Here is a 23,945-nt window from a genome sequence, read left to right on the forward strand (position 1 = left end):
AATATTTAAAACAATTTTATTCATGAAAATATGCTGTACAATGCACTCTACACAGCCTCGACACGGCACACACGCACACGCACACTCTGACGGCACGGCCACAGTACACTGCCTACGATACGCGCCGGGGACGCCGCGCCCACCGCCCGCCCCGGCCGGACACTTATAAATATGGGAGAAGGGCCAGAACTGGCGCGGAGAAAGGGGCGTCGGGGTTGGGGGTGGACGGGGCTGAGGCCCGCTGGAGAAGCTGAGACCGGTACTGAGGGGTGGGGGCGGTTGAAGAGAGGGACTGACTCCGACAGGGGAGGGGAGAAGAGAGGGCCGGCGGGGATGGGAGGGGGAGACTGAACTGTGGGGGTGGCGGTCGTTGGAGGGCGATTTGGGGGTGGAGGGCTGCTCAGGGTGGATGGATTTAGGTAGGTGTGAGTTTTCAGCAGAGGGTTGCTGGCTTCGGGTGGGTGAGACTAAGACCAGTGGGAAAGTGTGTCAAGTGGGAATCAGATTCATGTTTGGGGTGGGCGCGGGGTCACGGCTAGGGCTCCGCAAATGAAACTGAAGATTTGTAAACGCTCCCTGGCCCATCTCCTAGTTGACTTTCCCGACCACCGTCCACACTAGGCGGCCCACCCCGCTCCTCCCTACTCCCGGCCAGCCTGGAATTCAGCCTCCTCTCCCAGGCTTCCTGCCCAGGAGGAGGGGGTGGATCTCAGGAGTGTGGGCAGGAGCAGTGGGGTGCCCCGGCCCCTCCCTCCCCTTCCCCGGCGGCCGGCCTCCGAGAGGGGTCTCTAGCTGGGCTGGGGCCGCCTCCTGGGGAGCTGGAGTCGGGGGCGGGGACCCGGGAATCGGGATGGGAAGACAGAGGCCCCTTGGGGATGGGACGGGGCGCCCGGGGTTGGGAGGCGGCCCTCAGCCCGGCACCCAGCTCTGGTTGGGGGGCGGGGCCCCGGCCAGGCCAGGCGGCGGCGGAGGCAGGGCCGAATCGAAGTTGAAGTCCATTTCGTCGCTGTCCATGAAGTCGTTGAGAATGATGGACTCCACGTCGCACTCGAGGCTCCCGCTGAACATGTCGAGGTCCAGGTCGGCCGGGAAGCGGTCGGGCGCGGCGCCCAGCGGCCCGGCGGCGGCGGCCGCGTAGGGCCCGGGTAGCGCGTCCAGCAGGAGGCCGCCGGGCGGGCCCCCGAAGGCGGCGGGGTGGCCGGGCGGTGCCAGACCCGCGGCGCCCGCCTCGCCGGGCAGCGTCATAAGGCTGATGGGGTGGGCTAAGGCACTGCGCGAGGGCGCGGGCGGCGCGTATGGGGCCGTCCCCTTGCCAGGGTAGGCGGCGGCCGCGCCAGCCAGCGCCAGCTCCCCGGGCGCGCCCAGCACCGGGCCGGGCCTGGGCGCGGGCGGCGGCGGCGGCAGCAGCGCGGGCAGCGCCCCGGAGCGGAAGGGCGCGGCGGCCGGCGCGAAGCTGGCCTGCTTGTTCTCCTGGATGGTCTGCATGGGCAGGCGGCGCAGTGCACCCATCGCCGGCGGCCCGAATCCCCCGCCCCCGCCGTAAGCGCCGCCCTTGCAGCCGCCGAAGTAGGCTGGCGTCCCGGTGCGGGCCCGCGGCCCGTACGCGTCCTGCGCGCCGTCCAGCAGACCCTCGGGCAGCCCCGCGCCGCCGCCGCCGCCGCCGCCGCCGTGCAGGCCCAGCGGGCCTCCCAGCTCGGCCAGGCGGGGCAGCTCACCCGGACAGCGCGCGCCTAGCGCCGGCGACAGCGCGCTGGCGGGACTCGGGTACATGAGCGGCGACGATGGCGCCAGGGCCTCCAGGGCCTCGTCGTCCTCCAGTTCGGCCGCCTCCCCGAGCAGGGGTCTCCCGCTGCCGCGGAAGTCGGCCCAAGCCTCGTAGTCGTCGCTGGCGTGCGAGGCGGGGCTGGCGGCCCACTTGGCTGCGGCAGGCACCGGCCCCGGGGCGGGCGCGCCCGGAGAGCTGTCGTCCGGGCTTCGCTCCGGCGCCTGCAGCTGCTTCTTCTTGCTCGCCTTGCCCTTGATGCGCAGGAACTTGGCCCCGTTGTCCATGGACACGGCCCTGCGCCGCGGGGTCTTGCCTGTCTTTCCGCCCTCGGGGTTCAGCATCCACCACGAACTCTTGCCCGTGCCCTCGTTCTGCACGCGGATGAAGCGGGTGTGCAGCGACAGGTTGTGTCGGATGGAGTTCTGTGGCCAGAGACAAGGACGCGGGTGGGAGTGGGGGGTGAGGAGGCCATGGGGAAGAGAGGACGTGATGGAAAGAAGAGGGGGAAGATAAGAGAGTGTAGAAGGAGGGGGGAGCCAGGGATGAAGATGAGGTAAGGGGGTTGGGAGAGGGAGGGGACAGGTGTAAGTACCGGGTTGGACAAACCCAGAGTACCCAGCCTCTGCCCCAGAGCCACACCGCCATCCCTCCCCACTCCCACACAGAGACTGCCCAGAAGGTGGGGCCAGAGCTTTGGTCTTAGCCTTTCCCTGGGGGCATGACCAACCCTGTGGGCTACTCTGAGCCTGCAGGGGGCCTGCAGCAGGGAGCAGGACCCCCTCTCACCAGCTCAGCCAAGACCCACGCGGGGCTAACCAGGCTGCCAGGGCCCCCAGCAGATTACGTAAGGGCTTATGCCGCTGCGGCTCATTTGTCCGCCCCCCTCCCTCCCCAGCCTGGCATGGCGCCAGGAGCCCGAAAACCCAGGGCTCCAGAAATCAATCTCGCGGTGACTGATTAAGCCCTGTTTAGAACTAATTGCTCTTTCGTGTGTGGGGAGAATAAATTACCTGCTTTAATTTCGTGTCTTTAAAATGCAACTGCAGGTAGAGAAGACTGTTAACCCTTTGCTGGGAGGGCCTGGCCAGGGGAAACAGAGTAGGCTGGGGGTCCCCAAGGTGGGTCCAGGCCTGAGACTTTTCAGAGGTATCACCCCAACTCCTCTGAGCTGCTGTGAACTCCAGAGGGCTTGGATTCCAGCAGGTCCCTCAAAAGACATCCTTTTGCCACAGAGACCGCAGCCTCTTCAGTGCTCACCTTCAGGCCAGCCCGGCTCTCCTGCCTGCCCTTTGGACTGCATCCTGCCCTCTTCTCCTGACCCACCTGCCTGCCCTCCAAGTCCCTTCCTGGTGGAGCCTTCAAAAAATCCCCACAAAGTGTGTGGCAAAGTCCCTGTTCACACACCAGAAGACCTAGGCTCACAGAGAGGAAGTGGCTTGCCCAAGGTGGCCTTTTCTGCTGTCCCTCAGTTCCTCCGTGGGCTTCACCTCTGCCATCTCTGCATACATCCTCTTTTTAATTCTGCTGTGCCAGTCTCCAGTGCTTCCCATGTCACTGCCTGCTTTTGCCAGGCCTGTTGTGAGGACAGAAGAAGGCAGGGAGTCCACTGGCCCCACTGGAATCTGGAGTAGAACTTCTGCTGGGCCTGCCGCACCCCACCTCTGGGGCCTCCCACCTGGTGGCCTCAACCTCCTGGTCTAGGTACTGCTATGGAAACAGCAGGGGCTTGGGTATCAGAGGGCGGGACAGGATGCCTGGCTCTTTGGCTGCCTAGCTATGTGACCATGGGATGTTTACTCAGTTTCTGTGAGCCTCAGTGAACTACTCTGAAAAAGTGAGCTACATTCAGTAACTACCGCGTAAGGCTGTATGATCATTACATGTGCATGAATGTAATGCACATTACATACACTCTCTTCCTGTGTCTTCTTTTCCTTTTCTTTCTTTTTTTTTTTTTTTTTTTTTTGAGATGGAGTCTCACTCTGTCACCCAGGCTGGAGTGCAGTGGCGCAGTCTCGGTTTGCACACCAGGTGCTGATAAACGTAGGTTATATCCTCACTCTGGCCAGAAGATCTCACTCCTTAGTTCCCCCAACAGACCTGCTGTTTCCATCTCTTTAACATCATATCTTGTATGCAACTGTGCTGGGCACCAACTCTGGGAAGATGGCATTCTCCAATTTCATACACTGGGGACCGGAGGCCCAGAGGCATGATGTAACTTCCCATGGCCCCACAGCTAGGCAACGATGCCAGGTACCACTCCAGCTCTGCCCAACTCATGGACCTGCTCTTAACCTGTGAATCCACCCAGCCACACTCACACCTCCAGCTACTGCTCTGTGAGGCTCTCCCTCCTGCCTCATTCCCACCAGTCTCCGGGAGGAGGGGTCCTTCCTGCTGCCCAGGGTACCCTCCAACCCCTCACCCCCAGCTCCAGGCACTGACCTGACTCCTCAGGGCCCCAGGCTCCCTGTCTCTGGCACTTTCTGGCCTTTGAAGGCAACAGCTGGGACTTGCCAGCCTTGCCCTGCCTGCTTCTCCTGAGACCCTGAGGGGAGGGGAGCTGGGCCCCTAGGGAGCAGTGCTCCCTCAAGTAGATACCCCCTTCCTGTTCCCACCCCAGCACCTGGCTCCTGAGCCCCTCCCCCATACCTGTGTTCAGGCTCCTAGGAGGCCTCAGTTCTCCTCCCCCATAGGACTGTCTGGCTTACAAGAGGCTCCATCTCCCACCTCCCCATTTCTCCATCTGGAGGTCACTCAGGCAACACCTCTTTATCAATGTCATTATGTCCTGGAGGAAGGACAGTACCAGGTACCAGCACCTAGCCAGCACTTGCCCATTCAGCCCTGGGTACTCTAAGTACTTTATCTAATGTAATCATTAGTTGAACTCCATACAAGTCAGGGATTGTGATCCCTATCTCATAACCGGAGAGTGAAGCTCAGAGATGTTAAGTGAGTTGCCAAGGTCACACAGCTTAAGTGCTGTGCCAGGTATTGATTTCAGGTTGGTCTTTTGTTTTGTTTTGTTGAGACAGGGTTTCATTCCATAGCCCAGACTGGAGTACAGTGGCGTGATCTCAGCTCACTGCAACCTCTGCCTCCCAGACTCAAGTGATTCTCCAGCCTCAGCATCCCAAGTAGCTGGAAGTACAGGTACGTGCCACTGCTGCCCGGCTGATTTTTGTATTTTTAGTAGAGGCGCGGTTTCACCATGTTGACCAGACTGGTCTTGAACTCCTGACCTCAGATGATCCCCCTGCCTCGGCCTCCCAAAGTGCTGGAATTACAGGTTGGTCTTATTCTAAGTCTAAAGGACATCACATTCTGCCATGGAAGACAGAAACACATCTGAGAATCCCAAAGAATCTTAGGAAGCCAGTATTCCAGTGCTCCTCAAACTTTCCATGTAAACCGTCCCTAGAAGCTGGCAGCAGGGGAAGTCTGGGGGCATGCTGCACAGGCCAAAATTTCCTGCAAGTCTAAGCTTCCTTTTTAGAATTCAAGGAAATTTTGCATATACTTCATAATCCATTCACATTTTCTTTATACACGTTATTCACATGTTTTAGAATTACCACCAAGACAAGCTCCAGGCCTCTGAAGGTTTGCATCCTTCCCTGCTCTGTCCCATATCCAGCCAGGTACCCCTGGAGCTCAGGCCTCAGCCTGAAACCATGGCTGGCCCATCCCAGGGGAAAGAAAGGACTTGCCCAAGGCTGTCCAAGACCTGGTGGCAGAGCAGGGATGTGAGCCCAGGCCTCCTGACCCCCAACCCAGTGTTCTTCCCACTACCAAACCTGACCTAGACGAAGTTTCTCCTTCTTTGGGGGCCTCAGTGTCCTGAACTATAAACTAAGGAGATGGGCAAGTTGTACTCTGGGGACCTTTTCAGTTTGGCACTGAAAATCCTTAGAATCATTCAGTCCAGAGGTTTTCAAACATTTTTCTTAAATAGTGGAACTCTTTCTGTAAATGAGATTTAGTGTAAAACTTGAGCATTACACACTCAAGCCATCGGGGGTGGGGACAGGAGTACTTGGATCCCCGCACACTCAGCACCCTTCTTCACAGAAAATGAAGCTCCTGGGGAGGATTCTGCAGGCCAGATGGATGGGGTCGTCAAGGCACAGAGGGATGCCATGCCTTGCTCAGGGTCAGACAAGGTGGCTCAGAGCTGAGTGAGGACCTAGGCCTCTGACTGCTGAGCTGGGCTCTGAACCAGGTGTGCTCCAGGGCTGTGCCCCATGAGAGAAGCTCAGGCCCTGCAGCCCAGTCTGGCTCCTCAGGGCCCAGCCACCTGGTACCAATCAGAGCTCCCTGCCAGATCCAGTGGCAAGCACTGATCACAGCTCTGGCTCACACCACAAGGCCTCCTGGGAGGCCAGAGGCCATGGAGGAGGTGAAAGAGACAGAGGAGGGAGATGCCTCTGCCAGGCAGCAGTAACCAGGGCTCCCTCTTAGAGTCGCCTAGCAACCCACCACCATAGCCACAGCCCTGGCATGCCTGGGCTCCCCTGGTGCCCAGAGCTGGGCACAGCTTCTGGGGCCTCATGCCTCCCACATCTACATCCAGACCTGGAGCATGTTGCTAGGGGAGTCAGGACCTACCTGATTCAGGGCCCAAGGGAGACCATCTGGGGGCAGAGGGAAGGGACAGTGGGTTATATCTCATGCCTACCCTGTTCTCCCTCAGAACCTGGGCCAGGGAGCCCAGCACCCCAAGGATTCTCCCACCAGGGAGGAGGCTAGAGTAGGGCAAAGCACATCAGCTGTAGCATTGGAACTGGATTCCAGTTTCAGCCCCATCACCCATGAGTGCTATGACCCTGGGGCAAGATGCTTTCATGCTCCATTCCTCAAATGGCTCCCTGCTCCCTCTCTCACCTCCCTATAGCACGCTACACAGCAGCCAGGGTGACCCTTCAAATAACCAAGATCACGTCCATTCCTGCCCAGATCCGTCCGACACCCTCCATCTCACTCAGAGTGAGGAACAAAGGCCTTGCCATGGCCCATAAGACCCACAGTGACCATGCAGGTGCCCCGCTCCATCCCTCCCTCCCATCCTCAAACCTGCCAGGCATGGTCCCGCCTGCCCCCAGATTCCACAGAGATCTCTCCTCTCCTTCCAGTCTTTGTTCAGATGTCACCTTTTGGAACGGGGCCCATCCTCACCTCTCTTAAAAACTGTTCCTCTTCCCTGGAATTTCTTGGCCCCCTGATCCTGCCGTACGTTTTTCTAAAGCATTTTCACATTCTAAATACATTATTTATCCTGTCTTTATATTAGAATGTAAGCTTCATGAGGGCGGTGATTTTTATCCTTTTTTTTTTTTTTAACTGTACTTCCTGTGTTTGGTACATACTAGACACTTAAATGTTTGTCAGATGAATAAATGGATGAATGAATAAGAGAAAGTGTGTGCAAGGCGGAGTAATACTGTGTTGTAGGGAGATTAAATGAGACTGGGCAGAGTGACTGGCACAGAATAGGGGCTTTTCCAAACTGGGCAGAAAGAAGACACAGGCAGGATGAGAAGCAGGCAGTGGGGTGAGAATGTCCGCAGCAGTCTGACCCACTGAGGGGTGCCAGGGAGAGGGGTAGGGCATCCGTTGGGGGTGAAGGAGAGGTCCCAGGATGCACAATGCAGCTGCCTGCCCTTCCCAGGCCCCCCATCCTGCTCCCCAGAGAGACTTGGATAACCCAGGGCTGGCACACATCAAGGTCTCCCCTGGGTCAGAAGACACTCCAGGAGCCCCATTGGGAACAGAATAACCTCGTCCTTGCTGACAGTGCCTCCCTCATGGACAGGGTCTGATCCATTTGGTGGTGGCAGCTCATCTATCCAGCAGGACACCCTCATCTATTCCCAGGATGCCCTTCACCCACGAGCAGTAATGCATTCACCTGACAGCACAACCCCATTTATCCAGCACACCAGTCCCATTTATCCAGCAAGTACAACCTCATTTGCTAACACCACTCCATTCACCTGACGGGCCCCCTCATTTATCCAGCAAGACACCCTCATTTATCCTCTGAGTCGGACACTTTCCTTCCTCCTGTGGTGTGGCTGTGTTCTCTGACGGAGCAAGCCGACTGATCCAGCAGAACGTCATCTCTACTACAAGTACACTTCATCCCCTGACAGTACAACCTCATTTATCTAATAATGCAGCCTCACCTTGCCTCCAAGTACCACCTCATTCCCTGACAGTACAACCTCGTTTATCTTCCGGTACAACCTCATTTCTCCTCCCAACACAGCTTCATTCTCCGACAGCTCAACCTCATCTAATCTTATGTCTCCAGCCAGGGCCTGCCAGATCTCCGGGGGCCAAAGGAGAGTGTAGAGAAAAGAGAGGTCCCCTCATTTGCTGTCCCCCGCCTACCAGGGCTGCCTGGTGCTATAACCATCCAATTTCTTGAGGCCCAGAAGGGGCCATGGACTGTGAATTCTAGGCTGCTTGGCCAAGCCAGAGCTCCACTATTGCCCTGCTTCCTGTTCTGTCCCCACTGTGGCTACCGAGGGCCCACAGGTTGGATTCTGGGACCTGGACTCATGGTTGCTGTACCATCTTCTTCCTTCTTTATTTATTTTACTTTGAGCCAGGTTCTTTTTTTTCTTTTCTTTTCTTTCTTTCTTGCCAGGGTATTTATTTATTTATGTATTTAGAGCCAGGGTCTCCCTCTGTCACCCAGGCTGGAGTGCAGTGGCACAATTATAGCTCACAGTACCCTTGACCTCCTGGGCTCAAGTGATCCTCCCACCCTACCCTCCCAACTAGCCAGGACCACAGGTGTGCGCCACCACACTCGGCTAAATTTTTATATTTTTTGTAGAGAGGAGGTTTTCTTATGTTGCCCACATTGGTCTCGAACTCCCGACCTCAGGTGATCTTCCCGCCTCGGTCTCCCAAAGTGCTGGGATTATAGTGTGAGCCAACTCGCCTGGCCATCTCTGTGCCATCTTCTTCTGATCCTGGGCAGTGGGACTGGGGGAAGTTACCTTTTCTGGGGCACATTTAGTGGTGTGCTGGCAAATGTTTAACCACCAGTTCTTCTGGAAGTTAAAAAAAAAAACCAAAAACCCCACCTGATTTGATTTGTAGCTTTTGCTGCTTTCTGTGGTATGGATACTCACATCATGGCCAATTTTAAGCTGCCACATGACGTCACTGAGTGCAGAATTGGGAAGAAGTGTGTATGATCAGCCCTCATGAACCAGTGCAAGCCAGCTCTCACACACCACTGGCATGTGCTTCAAATGCTGAAGCCAGAGAAGGGCACCCACCTACTACATGCCCAACATAGGCTAGGCCCCTTTAATCCTGATAACCATCCTGTGAGTAGGTACTGCGATTTTACAAAGGGGGTAAACGGAAGCTCAGGTGGGTTAAATGACTCCTGAGGCCACAAAGCTGGGAAATCATGAAGCCAGGCTTGGGTCTTAGGGCTGCTGGATTCCAAAGCCAGGGCGCTTCCCACACCTACCCCTAATGTGGCAGGGGACACTCTGCTCTGCTATCGACCCCAGTGGCCACCTCCACCTTGACACTCAAGCCCAGGCTCTCCTAGCTTTCATCAGAGACAGGAGACAAGGACCGTGCCCCCACCTACCACTGACTCTGTGCTACCTCCTGGCCTCCCTGGTACCTGGGGTCTTTCAGGATCCTCCAAATGCGGCCCTGGGTCTTGTGTCCACCCATCGCAGCCCAAGCTCAAGGTCAGGTGTGGATGCCTGTCCAGATTGTATCACAGTCAAAGGCTCAGCCCAGCCCCTCCCGCAGGAGACTGATCCCGACTACCTGATGGGGACAATGACCCAGTACCTGTTACTGCAGTGACCACCTGTGGGGCTGTGGTGAGGGCTCTGATCCCCTCTATGATTCCCATTTCCTCCTTCCCTCCTGGCCTTCCTTCCTGCCTATGGAGAGGTGAAAGACAGGGGACAGAATCCTAACTTCATCCATGTGATAGTGGCCTCCACTATAATGGGAATAACAATCCCACCACCCACAGGGACACATGGGGCCTGGATGAGACCCCACATGTCAAGAATGTCATCCCATCCCTGTCTCAGAGCCCCAGGAGCCTCCCCATCCCACCCCTTGCCCCCACCCAACTCTGGGGCCCCAGCCTGGCCTAGGAACACACACCTGGGTCAGACAGAGCCACAGACTCCCTAAGAGTCACTTGCCCTGCCATCTGGGATGAAGTTCAGGTTCTCAGTCCAGGCCTCTTCCTGGCAAAAGAGGTGACCTGGACAATGCCAGGGACCTGAGGCCATGTGCAAATCCTCGGCACTAGAGTCTGCAGTGGAGAAGGGATAGAAGGGCAGGTGGGGGCCATGGGGGCACAGATGTCTCCAGGTGAGTGGGCTCAGGATCAGCAGTGGATCCCAGAGTGGGCAGCCTGGGGCCAGGAGGAACCAATATCCAAAGCAAGGCATGAGGCTCTGGCACCCCCCCAGAGAAAGCAGAGCCCACACACCCAGGCTGGGCAGCAAATAAACCAACGGAAGTCCAACCTCACACTGCTCCAATGCCCATTCTTCCTTTCACCTGTGGGCTTGGGTCCAGTCCCAGGCTGGTACTAAAGAGCCCTCTGATGTCCTCCAGCCACCTTGGATATCCCCATCCCTGTGCCTTTGCACACTATTCCCTTTACTCTTGTCCCTCTCTCTGCTCTACCAGTTCCTGTTCCTCCATCAAGGCCAGCTCTGTGGCACCTTCCTCATCCCCTATGCAAGCCCCAAAGACAGATGCTCCCACCTCGGTGCTCCTGCAGAGATCTAACAGCAAACCAGAGTAAAGTGGTGTCTGAGCCGGCCTCCCTACTCGAACTCTGTGGGGCAATCCTTGGCTCACGAGAAGTCAGTAGCCACGAGCTGCTCAGGCCTGACTTTTCTGTGTAGTTTCTGTTCAGCAAAATCTCAGGCCAGAGCTCCAAGGCTTGCCCACCCTCTACCAGGGTCCTGTCTGACCCTCCTCCCCGCTGCTTTCTCCTGCAGCTCCTGCTGCCTCTGCCACCTCCCTTTTGTCCTCAGTACTTCCTGCCTCCTTGGGAAAGTGAGGCAGTGAGGGGGGAAGGACTACTGCTTCCAAGACATTGACCACATGCCATGCCCTGTGCTGCCGCTTGAAAATTATCTCATTGAATTTTTGTAATAACCCTCTAGTTGGTTTATTGTCCCCATTTTACAGATGAGAAACTGAGGCTCCAAGAGACAAACTGACTTGTCCAGGGTCGCACAGTGTAAGTGGTGGTGCAGGAATTTACACCCAGGGCGCTTGCTCTTTCTCCTGCCCTGAGAGACCTCCAGAGAGGAGCCAAAGCCAAGCAGAAGCTCCAGGGTGAGCCTGGGGTAGGGGCAAGGGGACTGTCCATACTAGTTCAGCAACCCCTTCACAGACCCTCCTTCATTCAGGATTAAAAAGAACTCCTAAATGCAAAGCATTCAGACTTTTCCATCTCCCCTCTCAGTCTCAGCCCCTCCCTCCCTCTGCAGGCAGCACTTCCCCACTCCCCTGCCCCAGGCCCTGGGAGCAGCTGCAGTGACCTCACCCAGCCCTGCCCTGAGCCCAGCTCTGGGGAGGGCCCAGCAGCTGTGCCCCAGCCCTGCAGGCTGGCTCCTGGGGGAGAAAAAGGAAGAGTGGGCATGGTGCCAAGAGAACCATCTGCTCTCCCAGGGGCACGGCCACCCGCACAGACACTAGCCTTGCCCCCAGGGGCCGCCCTTGGCCCTCTGTCCCCATGCCAAGGGGCTCCAGGAGCCCAGGGTGGCCCACCCAGACCGGGGCACCAGCCCTCATCTGCCATTTGTCTTCTCTTAGAGACTGAGAGGTCCTTGCAGGACATGTTGGAGCACTCAAATGTCCACTGGAAAATGAACAAGTGCTCAGAGTAAGCCCTAGGGGCAGAGGCCAGAGGCCAGGGTAGGGTGTGCTGAGCACTGCCTCCCCCAGCCCCAGCCCCAGCCCCAGCCTTGTCAGGCTAAGAGCCCTCAATCCCTTCCCGGGGCCCTCCATCTCTGCACATCTGTTCAGCTGGCAGGTGCCTCAGGAAGAGGGCAAGCCCCTTCCCCCAGGGCCCCAGCTCAGGTTACAAGAGGAGGAGGAGGAGGAGGCCAGCTGAGGACAGAGGGAGGGGACAGGAGAGAGAAGCAAGAGGCTTCACAGCTTCCCAGAGTGTTGGGGGAGGGGAACTCAGAGCTGAAGAGAGAAGGGCCATGCCCAAGGTCACACAGCTTGCCAGTGGGGCAAAGAGGAGCCAATGTCCAGGGGAGGGCAGTCCTGGGTTCAAGGGTGACTTTGAACAATACATTTCCTTCATCTGTGAAAATGGGGTGCCTGCCGGGCACAGTGGCTCATGCCTGTAATCCTAGCACTTTGGGAGGCTGAGGCAGGCCGATTACGAGGTCGGGAGATCGAGACTCTTCTGGCTAACAAGGTGAAACCCCGTCTCTACTAAAAATACAAAACATTACTCGGGCGTGGTGGCGCACACCTATAGTCCCAGCTACTCCGGAGGCTGAGGCAGGAGAATGGCATGAACCCGGGAGGTGGAGGTTGCAGTGAGCCGAGATCAGGTGCTACTGCACTCCAACCTGGGGGACAGAGTGTGAGACTCCGTCTCAAAAAAAAAAAAAAAGGAAATGGGGTGCCTAAAACCTGCCCTGCTTGTCGTCCAAGGCTATGGGGAAGGCTCAGGAGGCTAGAAAGCAACAGGCCCAACTAAGGGCAGGAGGGAGCTTGGACATCTGAATATCTGACACCTCGGTCTCAGGGACAGGAAAGGGAGGCATTAGAGGAAGGACCCTATTATTATCCTATTTTGTAGAGGAAGAAACTGAGGCTCAGTTGCCCAAGGCTACACAGAGGGTAAGTAGAGCTAGGCTCTGCCTGCCTGTTTGCCTCCAAGACTCCTAACCACATGGCTTGGCCTCACCTAAGGGATTCTCAAGGCACCAAGGGGTGCTGCCTATGTTAGGCCTGGCATCTGGGACTCTTTGGGCCTCTGCCCTATCTCAGGCTCATTTTCTCCCCAGGACCCCAGTAGCAGGCCCACACTGGGTGCCTGGGCCAGCCTCTCTCTCCTGTTCACTCCCCACAGCACCCTTGAGTGACCTCTGCCCATGTCATTCCCATGGAGAAATCACATTGAGAAGCCCAGAGCCTGGGATGCTCTTCAAGGCCACTCACTTGCTTTCCCATCTTCAACGCCTGCTGGGCCCCACATAAGCACAGCCAGACCCTCAAGGGCTCCCCACACAGTCCTGAGGCCTTGACCTTCTTTGTCTGCTTTGTCTCCCTTCCTCTCTTCTACCTCCAAACACTCAGCTCATTATCTGGCCTTCCATCATGACCCTGAGCAGATCTTACCCTGCATCAGAGTCAGTGTCCTCATTTTATCTCCCTAGCTTGACCCCTGCAGGCTGGGATCTCAAGGTCAAGGAGCCAGTCCAGTCCCCATCCAGCAGCCCTGCATAATAGGTACCCAGTGGATGTAGCCCTGGATCACAGGGAATGGAGGGAGCTGCCTCAGCCCTGGGGTCTGCAGACGAGGGGAACATCAGGCTCGTCTGCCCCCACCTTCAGGGAGCTCTCTATCTGGGAATGGGAGCCAGGGAGCCAGGGACCCCAGGGCCATTCCCCAGGCCAAAAGCCTGAGGGCTAAACTCCAAGGGATAGCAGAGAGACAATGACTGGGAGGGGAAGGGGCAGAGGGGAGGAAGGTCAGAGCCCTGGGCTAGGGTGGAGTTAGCTCTGGAGAGTTTCGTTTCTGCCACTTAGAGTAGGGTCCTGTTCAAGCTGCTTACTTTTCTCATTCTTGTTCCCTTACCTGCAAAATGGGGAAAGTAACTCTACCAGCTTCACAGGGTTGCTGGGAAATTAAATGAAAGAATGTACATAATGGCATACGGCAAGTTGAATCCTGAGCTAGAATAGTTTAGTATGGCTAAGGCAAGGGTCAGAAGATGGGAGGGTGGCTGGAGAGGTAGACTAGGGCTGATGGCCAGGCCTTGAGTGTCCTACTAAGGCCCGGGGACTGGATTAAGCAGCTATACACATGCCCCTCTTCTCTCCTCTTCTCTCCCTCTTCTCTGCTCTCTGACAGCAGGGGCTGTGACGTTTAGTTTATTCACCATTCCAGTTCCAGAGAGGCTTCCTGAGTATTTACAACCACACCGACTCTGGCCTTGCCCCCGGGGGCTGCCCTGGGCTCTCTGTCCCCTTGCCAAGGGACTGCAGGAGCCCAGGGCAGCCCTCCCTCTCTCTTGCAGCAAAGGCTCCTAGTAGCAAAGCATATCAGCCCTGGCTGTGGCTCCATTCTCTTCATCCATGTCCTATACAGTGTGATTTCTAAGCCATGGGGTGGCTGCATGATGGTGATGTGGTGGTCCAGTCCCTGGGTGCTGACTACATGGGGTTCAGATCTCTGGAGGACCCAAAAGGAGTGAGGAAGAGGGGTGTAGCCTCAACCTGGGCAGCCTGCTTGAAGAAGAAGCTGGTCCATGCTGGGAGGAAGAGACAGGGGGACAGACAGGAGGCCAAGAAGCCACCCTCTAAGGTATTGGTTCAGAATGACCTGTCACCAGCCATACACAGATTCCAGAGCTCACCCCAATATAGAGGATCTGAGCTGGGGACTGGAAGCCTGTGTTGTCAGAAAGCTTCTAGGTGACTCTGATCATCAGCTAGGTTTGCAAACAACTAAGGACTTGAGGCAGGAATTCTCAATCAGAAGTCTTGGGTTCCAGAATCACCTGGAAGGTAGGGCTTTGTTCAAACCACCCAAGACCCTACTTAGTTTCTGAGGGGTATCCCGAGGGGTCAGCCAAGGAGAATCAATAGGTGTCTTGGTGACTGTGTGACAATGGCAGTGGGCGTGGGTTGAGAATTCCAGTGTCATGTGTGAAGGTGGAGATGCCAGGGCGACCTGAGATCAGAGGAAGCAGGAAAAGTGGGAGAAAGGGCAGGGCCTGGACAAGGTAGGCTGAGGGCCTATGGGTCCCAGCAGAGCAGTTTGGATTTGGTTGACTTTCAGGTGAACCAAGGAGCCCAGGAGGGTTCTGGAGCAGGAGAGCCTGGGGGCAGGAGGGCTGGCTGGCGTGTAGAGCTGACAGCACCAGCATGGGGAGATGCAGAAATGTGGCAGAGACAGACGAGTCTGCAGCTAAATCCAGGCTCCGCTATGCTGCCTTGGCCAAATGACCTCATTTTTCTGGGCCTCCATTTCCTCAACTGCACAATGGGGTTATTAATGTGTACCTAGCGGGATCCAGGGAGGATGAAATGAGAGAATGTATGTGAACTGCCCAGCTGACTGCCTAGCACCCAGATATTAATTATCTTACCTCTCTTTCTCCTTTCCATAAGAAGCACCCCCACTTACAGACCAGAAAGGTTTCTCTCTGCAAAGAGGGAGGCCCTTGGGGGAGGGTGTGGGAGGCCCCTCCCCCACACGCCACCTGGCCCCCCTCCCACCTCCACATATGGGTTGGGGGGTGGGGAGAGGCAGCAAACAGCCAAACCCTCCCAAACAGGAGTTGGTTTCTATGGTAACCAGGGTGCCAGGAGAAGGGGGGTGCTCCAGATCCAGCTGTCCCCCTAAGAACCCTACCCAGGCCCCAGAGCCTGAGCTCATGCCCATCCAACACCCTGAACCCCCATCTGCCTGCTTTGGGGGCCAGCTGGAACTGCCATAAACACTCCTTTCATTGTACCCAGAGCATATTTGCCACCTGGGTACTGCCACAGACAGGACAGGCATCTTTAAACAGGAGTCCCAAGTCCCACACCTGTACTCACATGTGTCCACCTGGGAGAAGTCCTCTCAGTACTATGTGCCCTCTGTCCAATGAACCCCTCATGGCTCCAAGAACCAGTGAGCTTGTAAGTTATGGCACTGAACCGAAAAAGACTGTGTTAAGGCCCTTTGGACACAGATGAGAACACTGAGAACCAGAATGGGAGAGGGGTTTGCTCCAACTCACACATGCAATGAATCAGGTTCCCTACAGGTAGAGGTTCTGTCCAGCCCCTCACCTACTCCTCACTCCACAGCTGACTCCAAATGACACCAAAGGGCTGGACTAGGACACTCTGTGTGACGCTGAAAGGGGATGGGGCACTGCTGGGGAGAAGGAAATAAGTCCTAAAAGCTTTTAAGACTCATCTAGCAGCCAGGCATGGTGGCTCACACCACCATGTAATCCCAGCACTTTGGGAGGCTGAGGCAGGTGGATCCCTTGAACCCAGAAGTTCAGGACCAGCCCGGACAACATAGGGAAGACCCCTGTCTCTACAAAACACTTTTTTTTAATTAGCCTAGGTGGCATGGCCTGTGCCCATGGTCCAGCTACTCAGGAGGTGGAGGTGGGAGGATCACTTGAGCCCAGGAGGTCGAGGCTGCAGTGATCTCTGCCACTGCACCCCAGCCTGGGTGACAGAGAGAGACCTTGTCTCAGGAAAAAAAAAAAAAAAAAAAAAGAAAGACTTGTCTAGCAACAAAATGGGCAATCCCAGAGATGGTGAGTTTCTAGTTGCTGGGAGTGTGTCAGAGGGGGTTGAGTTGGGGAGGAGTCAGGGGTGCAGAGACTGGGTTCCAGGACTCTGCAGCTCTTTGGAGAACTCAAGTCTGATTGGAAGGTGAGGGAGGAGGCACCAATGCATAGGCAAGTCCAGCCCCACCCTCTCCTGTTTCCCAGGCACCCCCCACTCCTGGTAAACTAGGGTTGGGAAGGGGATCTAGTGAGTCTGCTAGGAGGTAAGGGAAACTGAGGTGAGGAAGGGGCTCCCCCTGCTGTAGCTGATACACCCACATCCCACTCAGTACTTGACTACCCCTCAACTCTTACACCCCATGTGGTGGTCACCACTAGCTGCCACTCAGACAGGGAAGGTCCTTTCAGAGTCCAAAACACGCCCTTCCCTCCAGCCCCTACCCCACCTCAATCCTACCCAATGGCACAGAAAAAGCGTGAGCTTGGGGTCCAGTTCCCAGGCCCACCACTTCGCAGGTAGCGACCTCAGGGCAAGTCACTTCCCCACCTGGAACACAGGGATGCCAGCCCGCCTGGGTGGTGGTGAGGGTCTGATGGGAGTGCTCTGGACCAGCGGGTGCCTCTGTCCCGGCCCCTTAGCCCCCCGCCCCTCTGGCAGGGCCTCTCCAGTTCCTCAACCTAGTCAGTCCCTTGGCTAGTCAGCTCCCTTTAGTCAATCCCTTGGCTGGAGCCCTCAGGGCTTGCAAAGAGGGGCCCCCCCCCAGACCCGCAGAAAGTGGGGGTTGGGGGCGCTGAACTTTCGAACCCGCAAACCCCCCGCGCCGTTCATTACCTTAACGCGAGTTAAAAATAACCGTCTCATCTCTTTAAATTAGTCTGTCTGCAATTACCGCCTGGCACGGCGCTGCCCGCCATCGTCCCGCTGGAGCGGCGCCAGGTGGCAGGCGGGGCCCTCACCCTGTCTGTCGGTCTGTCTGCCTCCCGGCCCCCTCCTCTCCCGCCGCGTGGCTGCCCCAGGGGCCTCCCTGAGCCCCGCCTCCTCAGCTCCCTAAGTTGCGCGGGGTGTGGCGGGGGCTGCCGCTGTGGGGCCGGAAGGGAGAGAGGGGGTCCGCGGGGAGCAGAGTGGGGTGGGGGGGCTGGGCACGGCGGCGGGGGAGGGGCGCCGGGAGGCCCGGGAAGCCGGAAGGGCCCGAAGCGCGCCAGCGCTCGTGGGTGGGTGTGAGCAGGTGGCCGTGGGAGTCTGCCGGGCGTGCCAGCAACTGTGCCAGGAGCGGCTGGCACGGGCTCGTGCCCAGGAGGCGGGCAGCTGCCAGCCCCCCGCTCATGCAGTGAGGGGGGTGAGGACACCCCCCAACCGGGGCTCACACCGCCTCCTCCCGCACCCCCATCAGCCCTTGGGGCTGGGGATCCCCGGAGGACAAAGGAGGAGGAGGGAGCCCTGCTGGAGCAGGCTGGGGGGAGAGTAGGGGGTGGCTTCAGCTGACAGCCACTGCTTGGGCTGTAGCAGGATCCTGCCCCCAGCCTCTCAGATCAGTCCCTCTCTTCCAGCCCCACCCCACCTGGAACTTACTGGGCCAGATGGGGGTGGTGCCACCCCTCCTAATCCCACCTCTCATCAGCCAGGCTGCCCCAGCCCCTGGGAGAGAAGGGAAGTTCCCATCCAGTGTGCTCCTTCTGGGGACAGGAATGGGAGGTGCCCAGGCCTGGCCTGGGAGCTCCCAATGGAGCTGGCAGCCAGGAAACACAAAAGCAGGCAGAACAACTCCAGGGGCGCTAAGTGGAAGGTGTGCCAGAACTCAGAGCAGCCTGAAAGGCTTCCCAGAGGAGTCCAGGGCCAAGGGAAAGTGAGACTGGAGTATCTGAGAGAAAGTGGGAGGCTCTACCTGGATATTCACAGTGTTGGGACACTGTAGAGGGACCGCCTATCCAAGCCCTCATCCTAGGCCTGGTGGGGAACACAACTAGCCCCTTTGGTTGGGTCCCCAGCAATGAGCCCAGCCTCTCTAGGCCTCAGCATGGTCTGGGTGTCCCAAGCCTGCTGCTGGTCTTGTCTTCTCCAATTCCTGTCCTGCACCACTCAGCTACCTCCCTGCATCATAGATATGACCACAGGGAAAAGGCCAAGCATGTCATCCCTTCCTGATCTGGTCCATTCCACCATTCCCATGCCACCTTCCTGTCGTGCCCGGACACCCTTGGTTTGAGCCTGGCACACCCAAACTGTCCCCAAATCAGACATGCACAATTTCACCTCCCTGCCTTTGGGAATGCAGTCAATACTTCCTGGAAGACTATCTCCCAAATTCTCCCCTCCCCAATGAAGGCAGTGCAGACCAAGTGCCACCTCCTCTGTAAGGACCTCCCTGGCTCCCCCAGGGTATCTAACTCCCCTTCCCTGAACCCCTACCCCCATCCCCAGCCTTTCCTATCTACAAAACACAAGGCCTGGGTGTGGAACTGGCTAAGTCCTGATTATTCTGAAATAGATCCAATTAATGCCTTCTCCTTTGGTCCCCGCCCCATCTAACACAGGGTTTGGTACACCCCAGGGATTCAACTGCAGTATGTTTGTAGGGGAGGGGAATAAGGAGAGAATAGTGGGCCCTGGTCCCAGGCCTGGCACCTGAGGTGAATCTGTCTGTCAACCTGAGCCTGGCTGGGAGTTGGGATGGCTTTTTCACCAGGCCTCTGGAGTAAATGACTGGGAATGGGGAAGGGCACCGTGCAGGAAGCTCCAGGAATAAGTGGGGAAGTAGGCTCCGTGGGGAGCTGAGTAAAGGGTGAGATAGAAGGGCACAGCATGGGGCAGGCCCCTTTCCAGTGCCTGGGTGGTCTCTGCCAAAACCTAGGTCAGGAGCCCACGTCTGAGGCTCCCTCTCCAATGCCCAGCCCACGACTGGGAGCCCAGGCACAGGGACAATCGGTGTGTCCCTAGCAGTGTGGTGCAGTGGAAACCGCATCCAATGGGCAGGCAGGAGGCCTGGGCCCTCATCCAAAGCCTGCTGCTCAGTGATGCCCTGGAAAGACTCCTATCCCCTTCCAGGGCTTCAGTCTCACAGTCTGAGAAATGAACTCATGGGTCTAAACTATCTCGAAGCATATTCTCAATCATGTTTTAGGATTTATACCTCCCTATATTCAAAAGCCTTCAATGTGCCCCTCCCACCCCCAGCTGCCAGCAGAACAGTGTTCCAGAGGTGCTTGGGGACCCTGGAGGGAGAAACATGTAGGCTGGATTCCAGCTTTCCCATCTACTAACTGTGTGACCAGTTCACTCCTAAATACAGGCCTCAGGGCCTTCCTTGTACTTGGGGCCAATGCTGGCTTTGGGGACCCTGGAGGGAGACCATTTGGTCACAGTAAAACCACCTCAGGGACTGTTGAGAGCATTAAAGGCAGATGTGTAAAGGTGCCTCTCACAGTGCTTGGCCCCAGGACCTTCAATGAACTGCAGTTCTCTCCTGACTTCTAGCCTCATGTTTCCTCTTCCCATCTTTCCCCATGCTGCCTGATGCGCAAGCTGAGCTGGAGCTACACCTCCTGCAAGAAGCCCTCCCGACCACTCTGACCCAATGTACTGTCCTCTGCCTCAGCATCCTGCGCCATCCACTCAGTTCCCTGCTCTTTCACTAGACACACACTCATGGCTTCTTGGTGTCATGACTGTATGCTGGGTGCTGTGGGCACAGAATGGCTCTGACACTGCCACTGTCTTCCAAAAGCAGGGTAGAGAGGGGAAATGAGACAGAACACAAATGACTAAAACCCGCTACCAGCAGGGAGAGGGCCAGAGAACGGGGAGTCCTAAGCTAGCTAAAAAGGGTTAGGGAAGGCTTCCTGGAGGAGGCATCTGAACTCTGTACCCTTGAGGACACTGAATACATCTCCAGGGAGGAGTAGGCCAGGCAAGGGGAGCAAGGAGGTAGGAACAATTCCCAAGTGCAGGACACACTTGGGAGAAATGTGTTCTGGTGGGGGCTGAGCCCAAGGGGATGGGAGAGGAGATGCAGAAAGAGACCCAGGTCTACTCCTCCTGCCTGTGTTCCTACTCCATAGTGGCTAGTGAGGGACAGAAGCTGCCAGCACTAACCCTGAGAGCTGTGGGCTCCCAGGTCAGGATACCCTGGCTCTACAATGCTGCCCCTGGGTATCTAGAGATCTAGAGCTGTTCATGCCCACAAGTCTCCCCTCCTCCACTGGCACACCTCCTTCCTCTGACCCAGCTTGCAGGCACCACAGGGCACAGCCCCTCCCTTGATATAGGCATGCCTCCCTCACAGAGGCCACCCCTTCCATAGGGAGGCTGACAGCTCACCTCCTAGGCACAGGTACCCCTCCAGCCTCTTCTCCCCCAAAGGCATAGACTATCCCCACTCTCCAACAAGATGGCCAGGGGAGGAGCTGGGTCGAGAGGCCACAATCCAAACAAGCCCCTGTCCCCTCCTAAGATGGCTCCCCGCTTTCCACTGGCTGGCACTGAGGCCTCCCTGGGGTACCCTGCCCCTCCCCCAGCCCCTAAATGGATCTGGGCTCCGACAGCCAGGGAAGTGGAAAAAAGCATCCTGGGTGGGTATGGACAGATCCCCAGCTCGCAACACCCTGCCCTCACACCAGCAGGGGCCATCACCAGTGACACCCATCCTGATCTAGGTAAGGGGGGGCAGCAGCCACCCCATGGAGAACTCAGATCTCAGGTCACCTGCCGAGTTCCCCACTCCGGGCTGGCTGGTGCCCTAGGGTAAACTCTGGCACCACAAGAAGAACTGTGGGCCCATGGTCACACTCCTCACCCTGGGGACAGCTCCAGGAAGGGCAATGATAGAGATTTGGGAGGGAAAGCCGGCATTGGCCCCAAGTCATTATTCCAGCGCTCTCAGAAGGGTGCCCTGGTGAAAAGGGTAAAACAAGAGTCACACAAAGCAGACTCGGGGGAGGAGGAGGGTCCCCAATGTCCACGGACTGGGAATGGGTTCCTCTGCTGTGCCCCCAAGGACAGGGTGGGGACATTCCTCGGGGACACCTCAAAGTGGCAGTCCCTTGTCACCCCACCAGACCTCCCACCCCGCATCCCTCCCCGCAATGGAGCACACACACAGCTGCTCCCAGTACGCCCCCGCCCGTCCGCTGGCCGGCCCCACGCCCTGGGCGCACACTCTGTGACCCCGGGGGGTGCCAAAGAGCCCTCCTCCTGACTGCCCGCCTGCAGCCCAGCACACCTAGCAGCCCCTGGAAGCCCCAGTCGGCGTCCCCAGCCCCCTCCCCAGTCGGACGCCCCCACCTTCCAGCCGGCCGAGCTGTTGCTGTCGCCTTTATCCTTGAAGTAGGGCACGTAACGGACCATCCAGTCGTAGATCTGCGAGAGCGTGAGCCGCTTGTCCGGGGCGCTCTCGATGGCTTTGGTGATGAGGTCGGCGTAGGACAGGTTCCCCCACGCGTTCCGCCGAGAGCTCTTCGCTTTCCGCAGCGGTCCGACCTCCGCGCCCAGGGGCGGCGCTGGGGCCATCGCCGGGGCCGTAGCCCGGCGCTCCGGCCCGCAGTCCTCGGCGCCCTCGGCCACCCCTGCGCCCAGCGCTCCGTCCTCGTCGCCGGCCAAGTCAGGCTGCGGCAGGGGCCAGGTACACGAGCGCGGCCGGCTCTGCGGCGCGAAGTCCGGGTCCACGTCCACCTGATGCGCTCGCAGCTTCGCAGCCATGGTCCCGCCCGGCTCGGGCGAGGAGGGGAGGGAGGCTTCGCGGAGGGTGGGCGGGCGGCTCTGGGATCTGCACGCCCCGGGGAGGCCCGCGGGAGGGGTCCCTGGCGGCGCTGTCTCAGCCGCGGGGCGCCATGGGCCGAGGCGCGGAGGCAGGGGGCTGGACGCGCTGGGGAGCACGAAGGGAGGGAAAGACCGGGGCAGTGAGGGGGCGGCGGCCCGGGAGCCCAGCGGGCACACACCTCGCCCAGCCCCGTTTCTAGCACCTGCCGCCTGCCTGCGCCTGCAGCCACCACCGCCACAGCCGCTGCTGCCGCTCCCCGGGCGCCGGCCCTGCACACGGGCCCCGCTCTCCCGGGACGAGGCCGGATTGCACCATGCCGGAGCCCGAGCCGGTGCCGGAGCCCGCGCCGCCGCCGCCCGGTGAATGCCGCCGCCGCCGCCGCTCCGGCTCCAGCGCCAGCTCCCGCGCCTGCCGCGCTCAGCGCCGGCTGCACCTCGGGATGGGCGGGGGACGGGGAGGGGGCGGGCCCGGCGCGGGAGGGGGCGGGGCGTTTCGCCTGCGGCCGCGGAATCCTCAGCCAGCCCAGGTGCCCCGCCCGCGGGCTGGGAGACCGGGCGCGGAGCTCCCAGCTCGGGGCGACCCCGCCGCAGCCCCTACAAGCAACAGCGCCGCCTACGGAGCAGGGGCGGAGCTGCTGGCGCGACCCCGCCCCCTGCTCGGCGCGGAGGGGGGCCTAGGGGGCGGGGCCTTAACCCTCCCATTGGTCCGCGACTGGACTGTCCCGCCCATGGACTCAACAGGATCCCTCCCAGAAGCGCGTCACCGGTTATTGTTACAACCCGGGGTTTCCCGGGGCAACGGGATGGGCGGGGCTCAGGGCACTGGCCCCGCCTTCTACTCCGGAGAGGACTGCCCCGCCCTTTGTTTCTAGACCCCTGACGTTCTCAAGTCTCCGTTCCAGGAACCTGACAGGGAGGATGCTCGAACTCTACTCTTCTTTGTGCCCTGGACTGGGCTGGTGAAAAAGAATGGGTCAAGAATACTTGGGTTCTAGACCAGGCTTTGCCACAATTCTCGCTCCTCCCTCCGCAAACATGTTCTTCATGGTGCCTGTGGGCATAGTTTTAGAGCTCCAGTTCTCAAAGTTTAACACAGAGCAGAATCATCCCCTAGAGCTTGTTAACACTGTTGGACCCCAGCTCCAGAGTTTCTGATTCAGCAGGAATGGGTTGGGGCCCCAGACTTTGTATTTCTAACCAGCTCCCGAGTGGTGCATGAGAGACCACACTTTGCAAACCATTCTTTTAGAGTCTGTGGGAGGTTCTTACTACGGTTGTTGGAACAAGTACTTGTCTAAAGTTCACAGTGTTTGGGGAGTAGCTTCTTATTCAGTTCCTGGATATTTATTGAGCACCTCTGACGCACCAGGCACTGTCCAGGGCGCTACAGTGAGAGCAGCAACTGAAACAAATGAAGTCCCCTGCTGCATAGACTACTCAGGAGTCAGATGCTAATCAGATCATCACATGAGCTCAGAAGGGCGAGGCTAGCTGAGAGGTTGATCAGTCCGTGGCCTCATCCTACAGGCTGCTGAGCTAGGTTTCCCAGTCACCACTGCACCTGCTGGCCTTTGCTCAGGGTATTTATCCCCTCTGCCTAGAACATCATTTCCCCTCCGCAAGGCCCTCATCAGAGATTCTCCCACTCTTCAAAGCTCCGTGCAAACGTCAACTTAACCCTGACACCTTCTCTAGCCTCAATTCCAAACACTTTTTGTTCTCTGCTTGCCCAGACCGCTGATTGAGCTGCCAGCAACACCTTGTGCCCCTGTAGCACAATATTCCTATTACGCCAATCAGGAAACTGAGGCCCAGAATGGGCAGGTGACTTGCCCTAGTGGCATGGTCAGGACTGGAATCTCAAGCTCCTGACTTCTTTACCAGCCAGTACCTTGCTCCTGGGGAGGCCGGA

The 23,945-nt window shown here is 58.1% G+C and overlaps 1 protein-coding gene across 1 annotated transcript; it reads right to left on the minus strand.

Moving 5' to 3' along the window:
- On the minus strand, positions 1–22,464 carry FOXO6 (forkhead box O6). The gene is made up of 2 exons (XM_023221195.3): positions 21,560–22,464; positions 1–2,187 (listed from the first exon to the last, which is right to left on the minus strand). The coding sequence occupies exons 1-2, from the start codon at positions 21,971–21,973 to the stop codon at positions 910–912; spliced, it is 1,692 nt and encodes a 563-aa protein (XP_023076963.2). The 5' UTR covers positions 21,974–22,464; the 3' UTR covers positions 1–909.
- Between the last annotated feature and the right edge of the window lie 1,481 nt (positions 22,465–23,945).

Source organism: Piliocolobus tephrosceles, chromosome 1, assembly GCF_002776525.5.
Source record: "Piliocolobus tephrosceles isolate RC106 chromosome 1, ASM277652v3, whole genome shotgun sequence".
In the NCBI taxonomy this organism is placed as follows: Eukaryota; Metazoa; Chordata; class Mammalia; order Primates; family Cercopithecidae; genus Piliocolobus; species Piliocolobus tephrosceles.